Source organism: Panicum virgatum, chromosome 1K, assembly GCF_016808335.1.
Source record: "Panicum virgatum strain AP13 chromosome 1K, P.virgatum_v5, whole genome shotgun sequence".
In the NCBI taxonomy this organism is placed as follows: domain Eukaryota; kingdom Viridiplantae; phylum Streptophyta; class Magnoliopsida; order Poales; family Poaceae; genus Panicum; species Panicum virgatum.
In genome coordinates this window covers 29,096,900-29,107,630 of record NC_053136.1, presented here as the reverse complement: position 1 = coordinate 29,107,630, position 10,731 = coordinate 29,096,900, and the positions used below count along the sequence as shown (strand labels likewise).

At 43.6% G+C, this 10,731-nt stretch overlaps 1 protein-coding gene across 1 annotated transcript; it reads left to right on the top strand.

Annotated features, from left to right (window-relative positions):
- The first annotated feature begins 1,879 nt into the window (after positions 1-1,879).
- Positions 1,880-2,806, top strand: LOC120654266 (glutathione S-transferase T2-like). The gene is made up of 2 exons (XM_039931782.1): positions 1,880-2,338; positions 2,429-2,806. The coding sequence occupies exons 1-2, from the start codon at positions 1,880-1,882 to the stop codon at positions 2,804-2,806; spliced, it is 837 nt and encodes a 278-aa protein (XP_039787716.1).
- The last annotated feature ends 7,925 nt before the right edge of the window (positions 2,807-10,731 follow it).

The window sequence follows — 10,731 nt, the reverse complement described above, 5'->3', positions numbered from 1 at the left end:
AAATTAACACCCCATGGCATATTCATAGGGAATCCATATGACGGAAACGGCATTGACATAGGAGCATAATTCCATTGCCGATTCTGATTATAGAATTTCTATTTTTGGAACAGATTTTGGTTGCTTGGAATTTTTAACCCGACTAGCATGTTTGATAGCCTTTTGTTTTGAGGATTTAGCCAGAAGCTTCTTATTTGGTTTCGGCTTTTCTTTTTCATGCTTATGACGGCTTTTGGATTCAACGTTTTCCAAACACCAATCTCGGGTTTCTTGGACTTAACCATCTTTGGCTTTGATTTATTTTGCGAAATTTTGCGAAACCTTGGGAGAGGCGGTTAGACCAGTTGGAGAACCGGTCAGACCGGTTGGGGTACAACCGGCACCTTTGCCTTTGTTTTGTTGCCCCCCGAGCGTAGAAGTTCTAGAATTAGTTTTCGTATACTTGCTAGGGGAATTTGGTTCAACAATTTTGGCTTGAGGAGGCCGAATTGTATTTTGACCAGCAACATCAAACAAAGTTTTACAAGGATTGTTATCCAGCTTCTCAATAGCTGACTTTTGAATAACAGGAATTGAATCTACACTTTTCTTTGTATCAATCAGATCATCCACAAAATTAAGCAAATCACTTATAAAGCTGGCTATGGACTTACTATGCTTCGGTAGATTATACATCCTCAACTCATCGATGGCAAATATCTTCATCATGATGACGCCTTGTTCCATTACCCGATAACAGTGAGGAAGTATATAGTCATGGATATATTTGAGTAGTTCTTCAGGTAATCCTTCAAGTGCCATCATATCACTGAAGTTTGATAGATCGGCCATAATAGCCAGATTTTCTTCCCCAGTGGAGTCGCCAATTTGTGTTGACGCCTTTTCTGGTCAATACACGAACCCGCTAGATCGCGCGGCGCGAGGAGGGGCTCCTTGCAGCACCTCCTGCGTTGAGTGGTCAGACCGGTCAGAGAAACCGGTCAAACCGGTCGCCGTGCAGAATGGCGCCGATCCGACGAACGCACACCCGGAAGGGACTCTGTCGGGGCAAGCGCACGTAGGGTTGCCCTAGGCTCGGCAGGCCAGCTAGGGCGTCTTCAAATGCCATGGAGGCGAAGGAAGAACAGCATGTCGAGGTTGGAAAAGTAGGGTAACGAGGAAGAAATGTAAAAACGATAAAAGTAGATTAATTTAATAGATTCAATTGGGTTGGATCCCTCAATCGGCCGTGACCCTTTAGGTAGGGATGGTCTTATCCCATTAGGAGTCGAAAACCCAATTAATTTCATATCAAAATACAACTCCTAACTCGGACTGGGCTGTCTGGACCGGTCTGACCGCCCTAGCCAACCGGTCCGACCGGTCTGGGTCTGGGTCAAATCTTCACGAAGTGATAACTCTCTCATCCGAAGTCCAAATCGGATGTTCTATATATGCATTTTGATCGTCTCGACGAGAGCTACGCAATGGTGAGGTCAAATTTGCATTTTGACAAAGTCACCTTGACTGGTCTGACTGGTCTATGCATACCGGTTAGACCGGTCTGCACAGCCGTGCCAATTTTGGTTGTCAACAGCTTGCTTGCTTGCTGGCCGGCCGAGCGTGCGTTGCTTGCTTGCTTGCTTGCTGGCCAGGCGTGCCTTGTTAGCTTGCTTGCTTGCGGAGCGTGAGGGGACTTGCTGGCCAGCCGGGATTGCCTTGCTTGCTTGCTTGCGATGCCTTCCATGCTTGCTTGCGGGCTGGAGGTTGGGGACTAGAGGAAATAGTGGAATTAACAGGCCATTTTTCATCCATAGCTTCAAAACAGAGCCATATACTTGCAATTTTTATCTGATATATGCTTTGATGTGATAATGCAGGAAGGAGGATGGAACCCTGGATGTACCAGATTCTTGGAAGCAATGGTGGTGGCAGCCATGATCTGGAAATGCTTGGAACCAATGCTAGGGGCAGCCATGATGTGGAAGTTGTTGATACTCAAAATGGTAGCCCACAAGAAGAACAAGTTTTCAGAGAGGCTGCAGTTGTTGAAGCTAGCACTGGTGTGAAAGGTAACAAGAAGATATCTAAAAATTTTAGTGTAAAGGAGGACAATCTTTTGGTGGCAGCATGGTTAGAAATTAGCATGGATGCAGTACAAGGCACTGATCTACCTCATGCAACTTACTGGGAAAGAATTCATGAGCACTACCACTTGCACAAGGATTTCGAGACTGACCGTAATTGTGGTTCTCTTGCTCATCGTTGGGGTATCATTCTAGAAGCAGTTAACAAGTTTTGTTCATGGTATGGTCATGTCCAAAGAAGGCAGGAAAGTGGTTTGACGGAGCAAGATAGGGTATGCACTTTTGTTTTATTGTTTCAGCATTTAATTTGTTGCTTTGCTAACAACAAGATATGTTCATTCACACAAAAATCTGGTGTGTAGGTACTTCAAACCTGTGAAGTGTTCAAAAAGGAGGAAGGCAAAGCATTTTGTTTGCTGCATTGTTGGAACGCCTTGCGGTACGAGGAAAAGTGGAAGGAGGCATGTGCAAATAAGAAACAGAAGACCAGCATCAATGCTAGTCCAGGGGCATCTACTCCTCCAAGCTCTACAAATGGTCATGGTAATGAACAGGACTGTGCTAGTCACTCCACAGAAGCTACCAATGCAAGACCTGATGGTAGGAAGAAGGAGAAAGAACGCCTGCGCAAAGGTAAAGACCCCATCTCTCCTGCTGAAAACCTTTATATGGATGCCATGGAGAATTTGTGGGCTAAGAAGAAAGAGGTGGAAGAGATGAAAGAGCTAAAAAAAGAGTGAAACGATGAGAGAATTGCATTAGAGATGAAAAGGCTTGAAATAAAAATGGCTGCAGAGAAGGAGAGGAGTGACCTGCAGCGAGACCAGCTAGAACTAAAGAGAAGGAAAGAAGATGATAAGGTCATGAAAATAGACCTTAGTGGTTTGAGTGAGCGTCAACGTCATTACTATGAGAAGATGCAAGATGAGAACATATGTGATAAATGCCATCTGCAAGGTAGTGCCCCATTGAATAGCTATGGCCATTGATGGTATAATTTATCGGTGGAGCTTCTCCTTCAGTTAACTTTCCGAACAGATGTGAACGGTGAAGAACATTGATGTCATTATGAGACCCCGGCAAACCAAAAAATGCATGCCAAATCCATAAATCTTGTGAGGCAACTGCTTCCATAATGATTGTGAGCTTATGAACATGACCAGTATACTGACCTTGCCATGCTGTAGGACAATTTTTCCACTCCCAATGCATACAATCAATGCTCCCAAGCATCCCTGGAAAACCCCTACACTCACCAATTGCAAGTAGTCTAGCAGCGTCTTGCTCATTCGGATATCTTACTCATCTCCAAAGACCTCGATAATGCCTCTGACAAACCTTCTAAGACTTTCTATAATAGTACTTTCACCTATACGAATATATTGATCCATAAAATTTGCTGGTACGCCATAACTTAACATCATGTATGTTGTAGTAATCTTTTGCAAAGAAGATAACCCAAAGCGACCATTTGACTCCCTCTTTTGCACAAAATAATCATCATGTTGCTCTATAGCTTGCACTATGCGCATAAACAGAGAACGACCCATTCTAAACCTGAGCAGCAAAAGAAATACACATAAGAATCCCTATGTAAAAGAAGAGTTAAATTAAAACCAAATTGGATGCACTAATTATGAACCTGCGATGGAAGAAAGTTGGACCATAGACTGGATTGTCCAAAAAATAATCGTTGAACAACCTCCACGCACCGTTCAATCTATCACGATAGATATATTGTCGACCAACCACAGAGCAACCCCGTCTTGGAGCACTCGTACCCTCATACTGTGTGTGAGCTATGTGTAGTGCCGAAAGGATCAGTTCATCATCATCATCCCACGATGATGATGAGGAGTCTAAACGAAAGAGCGAGCTCATTTCATCAAGACAAGGGAGAATGGTTTGGTGTGGGAGCCAGGGGTGCATCCATATATAGATGTGAGAAATGTAGCCGTTTGAATACTAGCCGTTGGAAATACTAGCCGTTGTGAATAGTGTCTAAAATATAGCCGTTGGAAAATTGGGCGTTCAAAGTAGCAGTTAGAAATATAACTGTTGTGAATAGTAACATTCAAAATACGGTCGTCCGAAAACGGGTCGTTTAAAATATAGCGGTTCGAAAAATAGCTGTTACAAATACATGGTGCAAAAATAAAATAGTAATTAAAAATAATCCTCATGGTAGTTACTTGATATGAATAAAAAATGAGAAAGTTGGAGATATATGAGTGAGTATGAGAGGTCCGTTGGAGTTCATTGTGAAATAGGAGAGAGAAATAGGATGAGAGACTATCGTATGGGTGGAATAGGGGGCCAAAAGTAGGAGGCGGGTTGGAATTGCTCTAATGATGCCTCCTTCAACCTCACACTGGAGCCTTACCAGTCCGCAGTTGTTCGCCCCTGCGCCTCCCTCTAGCTCCATTCTCCGGCGGCTCCTGCCATCAAATCTGCCACAGCCGACCAAACTGGGTCTGTGAGGGAGCTTGCCGAAGGTCCCCCTCCCCGTGGTCACTCCCCGCCCGTGAAACACCTCCGCCGCCGGCTATCTTTCACCCAAGGCCTGATGACGACTCTGAGGCTAAAAAAAACTATAATTATTTACACCTCTGTGAAATATTAAAATTCTTTTTAATGTGATAGGGGCTAAAAAAAGTTTGAGAAAACAAACAGCACCATAATCCATTATTTACAGCCTATAATTACATTAGCATGTCACGCTCGACGGTTGGCTTGTCCCGTCGGACCTTTTCAGAATGGGCCATAATGATGACTCTGATGATTTTGTTCCTTTGTGTACCAGAGGGTTGCTGATCTTGACTTCGTAGCACCTTTGGGGTGCCGTAGCTACGTAAGTATGCTGGAAACATTTTTTTTTACCACTTCGGATGTAATGATGGGTCAAGGTATAGACTTTGGTTCGTTGACTTGGACCCTGCGTGCATGATGCCAAGGAAGTGATAGGCCAGTATGGCGTCTCGCTTGGTCTTTCATAATATATTGTTGATTTTGGAACACCAAGCCAAGGCTTCACAATTAACACTGCATGACGACAGTTCAGAGGCATAAGTTTTTTCTTTCTTTTTTGAGGGGTAGGAAAACTTCACTAATCAATCAAAGAATATTGGGTACAAACACCATCCGGCAGACAAATAAGCCAAACACGTTGGCCAAAAGAATCTAGAATGGCACTCCTTGCCAGATTATGCGCCTCCTGATTAGATTCTCGTCGTTCGTAAATGAACTCTGTCTTCAGAAAATTCAGCATCAAAGCCTTGATCTCCCTGGTGAGGTGGCCATGCATGGCGCCCCGTACCTTCTTCCTGAATGCTTCTCACTGGCACAGTCACTCGCCACCCGGACCTCATGGATCAGCACGATTCACAAAACAATAGGTTGACAACGGACTTTGAAAGTTGCTGTCATGAATTGCCTTTTTTCTAGCGTACCAAATGGCCCGCAGGGTAACACAAGTTCTGTAAGAAACATAGCCCCATTAGACCATTATTTGTGATTTTGGTGATTGTGTGATCAATAGGACTAACAAGTTTGTGAGATCGTATTTGTAGATTTTCTAGATCCCATGGATGAAATCCAATATGTCCAATTCGCCGTCGAGATGCCCAAGTCATAGTGAAAAAGTAGAGCACCGGTTAAACCGACACATAGTCACCGGTTAAACAGATGACAGTGCGTTGGTGCATTGGATCATGCAAGTGAAGGCCAAGTGAAGAAATCCTTAAGCACCGGTTAAACCAACGGTGCATCCACAAGCGTCGGTGCATTGACCTCGGCATTACTCAGAGAGCATGTTTCGGTGCGCTGAAGAAGTTGAACCGACACCCGTTAGAACAAAGCGTCGTTTAAACCGACAATTGGTATGTTAGCAGCAGGCATTTGTCAGAAAGCTCAACAGCTACTTCAGAGCTCAGAGTGACAGGTTGAACTGACGACCCCTCACCGGTTAAACCGACGCTACACGTAGAAAAGCCCCAACAGCTAGTGACGGCTCTATTGAGTTGGAGGGCTATATATATCTCACTCCGGGTCATTTGAGGTTACTGGAGTCCCTAGAAGTCATGCCCACACCCAAGAACGTCTCCAAGTTATCCAAGTGCTTAGTGATAAAATCTTTAGTCTTTGTTAGCAATACTCTTAAGTGACAACAACGTGAAGTAGGAGTGGTTTTTGCTTGACCGAACTACGGGATAAATCTCGCGCCAAGAGTTTGCTTCCTCTCATCACTATTTAAATTTCTGCATTTTATATTGCAACTTGTGTGTCTTTACTTTCTTAGTGTAGATCAAGTTAGGATTGACTATATGTTGCATATGCAACTCTTTTTGGGATGAAGGTTTCACACTAGTTGAACTATAGTTGCACATCTAGATAGCGTGTTTTAGTTTTAAATTTTTATGCAAACTAGTAAGGTGGCCCGCGCAGCACGCGTGTGCTGTTGATATGATAATAATTAAAATTCTAATATAATGAGACGTGTTAGTCTCATTCATGCGAATCATTCAAAAAGTAGCATTTGTAACATGAAGCACTCCACTGTATTCATGGTCTTATAAGCTAGAGCAACATATGCATCCAAAGATAGGATGCATTGTATATCCATCCTAAAAAGTTTTTGCAAATTGCTCTTGATTGAAAAGGCGATTGTACCACATGAGTTTAGGAATGTAAGTGCTTGTTCACGAGTTACGGCATTGTATCTCATCCTCAACACACAACCTTCTCGTTACTTATTACACTCATTATTTTGAGCATTTCCCAACAAGATCCTCCAAATTATCTATTTATTCTGTACAAGACAAACACAAGGCATTGCTATTGCCTGTAGCCAATGATGTCGTTATTCAGATGAAATTCATTATATAAACAAGAGACATGTATGGCTATTTGTAGCATTTGTCATTAACTCCTTCATTGCCGCATCTTCGCACCAAGAATGACAAAATATCAAAAGCGAAAAGTAAACTATTTTGCTTATTATAATTGCCTTCACATTATCCACTTAAGGTTTTTCATTTTATCATTTTATCTCTCAAATGCATAATATAGCCCCAAACTCCATCACCAAAAACCCATGTGCTTACATTTTTCACACCCAAAATAAAAACAAGCGGATAATACACTCGTATCCTAGAGATGGTGAAATTAATAGGACCTTGAAAAATCGATCATTATTGAATAATATACGTTTGGAGCACCTCGTGAGAAGGAACTGCATGTCCCGGAGGCGAAATGCACTAGTGCACAAGTATTTAGACAAGGGGGAATCACAAGGAAAGCATCAATGATAAATCTTCTAGAATGATTGATTAAAGAATCAAAATTTCAAGAATGATCAAGAATCAACATGGAAAGAGAAAAGAACAAGTGTATTACCTCAAAAGGTGTCGTTGCTACATTTTGAACCATGATGTTGTTCTCCCAATGTATGCTTTGGCTCCTGCAAGCAGTAACACAAATGATCTTGCAGTAGAATCAATATTTATCTCAAAATCTTCTATTTGTGGCAGATAAATGTAACACCCCTATGTTAATCGTAACGCTAATTACGTGTTTAATCACTGTTTAGGGCTAAGCGATGGCATTAGCTGGTTAATGACCGTCGTTAGTACTCAACCCTAATCGAACTTTGAGCGCATTTTTCTCCCTAATCCGAGCTCCAAATCAACTTTCACCCAAAACAAAAGTTGTAGATCTTCTCTTCCTCTACAACTCTTATTTTGGCCAAATTTCAAGTTGTTGTGCGAAAATTTTAGTTTTGGGCGCTCCAAAATTGAATCTGTTTTGCCCAAAACCCTGAAGTTCCGGGTTGGCAAACCGGAAGTTCCGGGCTGGAAAAACCGGAAGTTCCGGTTTTGCTCTGTTTCACCTACTTCGGTGCCCATACCGGCGACTGTGCCGCCGGCGACTAGTTAATGACTGTGAAAATTCAAACTAAATTTTGTTAGGTTTCTAAAATCAAGATATTCAGAGGAAAAATAATCATGCTTGTGAAATGTCACTTTTGCCCCTGCAAAAATTTTGGTTTGTAATTAAGCTAGTTTATTTAATACCGGTTGTTCCGTTGCTCTAAAAATTATGAAATTTATTCAGTAGATTACTCTTTGCATGTGTATTTCACTGGAAAATTTTTAGGTGCATAGACTAGGTTCATGTTTGTGGATCTATTATTGTTGAATTTCCATCCTAGGGCTAAAATAAATGTTTTTGGTCACCGATAAATGTTAATAAACTTTTTTACACTCTTTACCAATATATTATCATGCCAGTTAATTTTTGTTACTGAAACATGGCTGCAAGTTAAGTTTTTGTATTTGTTTAGTTTCCAGCTATATTTTCTTTTTACAAAAGCATTGCTAAGCAATTCCTTTCTGCATGTTTCAATCCATTAAGTTATGTCATTTCTAGGTGAAGTATATTAACTCTTGTTAGCTAGACAGGTTTGGCTAATCCTTATTTGGTGAGTGCTTGCAATGATTTGAGTTAAATTAACTTGTATGTCATGTTGGGGTTAATTTAATTACCTCCTATTATCAATAAATGCTGGAAAATCATGATTGCTTGTTAATTCCAACAATTTAAGTTAGTCCTGTATAAGTTATGTTAACCTCTTGAGAACTAGTTCATGGGTTGTGTCGTGGCTCTGGAAGGGGGCCACAGCCGGGTGGCGGAACGCACCCGCCTAACCTCAGAGGGTGGTTACCCGGGGAGGTGCAAGCTATTCTTCAGATCTACCCATGGAGCGAGGACACAAGAACACACCAGGAGTTAGAGTGGTTCGGGCCGCCGGAGCGTAATACCCTACGTCCACTGCGTGTTGTATTGCTCTTGGGTTAAAGGATGAGTCCCCCACCCCCCTAACGTGCGTCTCCCTTTTATAGAGCAAGGAGGACGCGTACACAGACGTTGGACCCCAACAAGTGGGCCCAACAAGGATGTATATTACACTAGATAGACTCTAATGGTGTTACAGTGTTGGAGGATCTCTTGCCGGATACGCTTCTTCGTCCTGTAGACTCTCTGACCGAGGGGGTCTTGTCCCATCGGCGAGGCGCCCGTTGAGGCAGTGTAGGTTGCGGCGTAGACTGTGGGTCTACCACGTAGGAGTTATGATACTCCGTCGCCGAGCTGTTGTGTCTGGCTGGCGTAGCAGACTGACGAGTGTGGCATGGGCTTTCACCAGCGGCTGCACTGTGCGCCTTGGTAATGCGCGGTCAACAGTACCGCCTGACAAAAGTCACCTCGGGCTCTACAGCAGAGCACACCTTCGTCTTCCGCATTGAATGCGGTAGGTGGGCGAGCCTTCCCGGGGAAGCGTCGCGGCCGCGCGCGCGCACCGCCACCTGCGGGCACGTGGCGGCTCCGGACCCCCCGGGTGGGGTGTCTGTTTTCTCCCTGCTGAGGGGTCCGGATAGTATGTGGGGGTCCGGGCCCCCCAGCCATTTGGACCTGAGTGCTTTCTTTTCCGGGACACGTGGCGACACCGGACCTGCCCCGAGCGGGAAGCGGGTTCGGTGCCGTTGGTCTGGTGAGATGGAGCCGGACCCCAGGGGTCCGACTGCTCAGCTCCTTAGGGCGTACTTACTGATAACTACACGAGTCTTGACATGGCAAGAGGGGGTATCCCAGTCCTGAGGTACCAACAGGTTCCTTTTATTTATTTTACTTTTATGCCTTGCTGGTTAAATAAATTGTTCTTTCTCGCTTTCTATCCTTGCTTAGCCTTTTCTAAGCAAGCTAGTAATGTTTTTTAGTAGGAAACACTTCAGGCTAAAATAGTTGAATGAACTCTCGTGTTGTAGCACCAACCCAGTTTGCCTTTTGAGTGTGTATGCGGTGTTTGCTCGTTAAATGATTGCCCAGTCATATCTTTATTCCTAATCGTATCGCATTGCATTGCATCATGTTCGTGCACATCCAAGCGTGGCTTTGTACCTGCCCTACTTGTCCTTTTTGCGGTATCGTCTACTACACTTCCATGCATTCAAACCTCTGCCTTGGTGCATCTCATTTAGGTACGCTAGATGTACCACGTGTGGACGTGGAGCACGTGCTGACGGAACCGAACCACAAGACGGTATTGGGTGGACGCGTACTGAAGAGTGAAGGAACCGCTGGAGCAACCGAAGACCCGACTCAAAGTCGGAAGGGCAAGGCCTTGTTAATACTAACACTAGCTTAGTGTTACTCTCAGGCAAGCCCCGGAGCATAATCCTTAATTTCAAGTATTCAATGTTTATTTAAATATTGTGTATTTACGTTTCTAGGAGTTGTATGAAACCCTAGTATGCAGGTGTCGTTAGAAATGCTCTGCTAAGTAGGATCTCGGTAGAAGTCGAGTGATTCCTGTCACTCGCGAGATTTAAGATCTTGTTACTTGTGGCAATGTGGTTTGAGAATGAATCAATGAGGAAAGAGAAATGAAGATCGGGCGGAGATGAATTGGTTCTGGATATGAAATGGATAGAAAGTAAGCCTTCGCCTGTGTCGATTGAGGACTGTACCGTTGTTGGCATTGCTGACCGAGTTTGAACAGTACTAACCACATGCCGGAAGTAGGAGGTAGTCGAAACCGGTAAGCTAAATACCTGATTTGCAACGATACTTTGAATCGCGACTTGCTACTCTGGGAGTGGAATGATGGCGG

Excerpts from the sequence above, each read along its gene's own strand:
- LOC120654266 (XM_039931782.1), top strand. The coding sequence starts at position 1,880 with ATGTACCAGATTCTTGGAAGCAATGGTGGTGGCAGCCATGATCTGGAA. Across the intron at positions 2,339-2,428 it reads GTTTGACGGAGCAAGATAGG|GTACTTCAAACCTGTGAAGT; the intron begins GTATGCACTTTT and ends TCTGGTGTGTAG.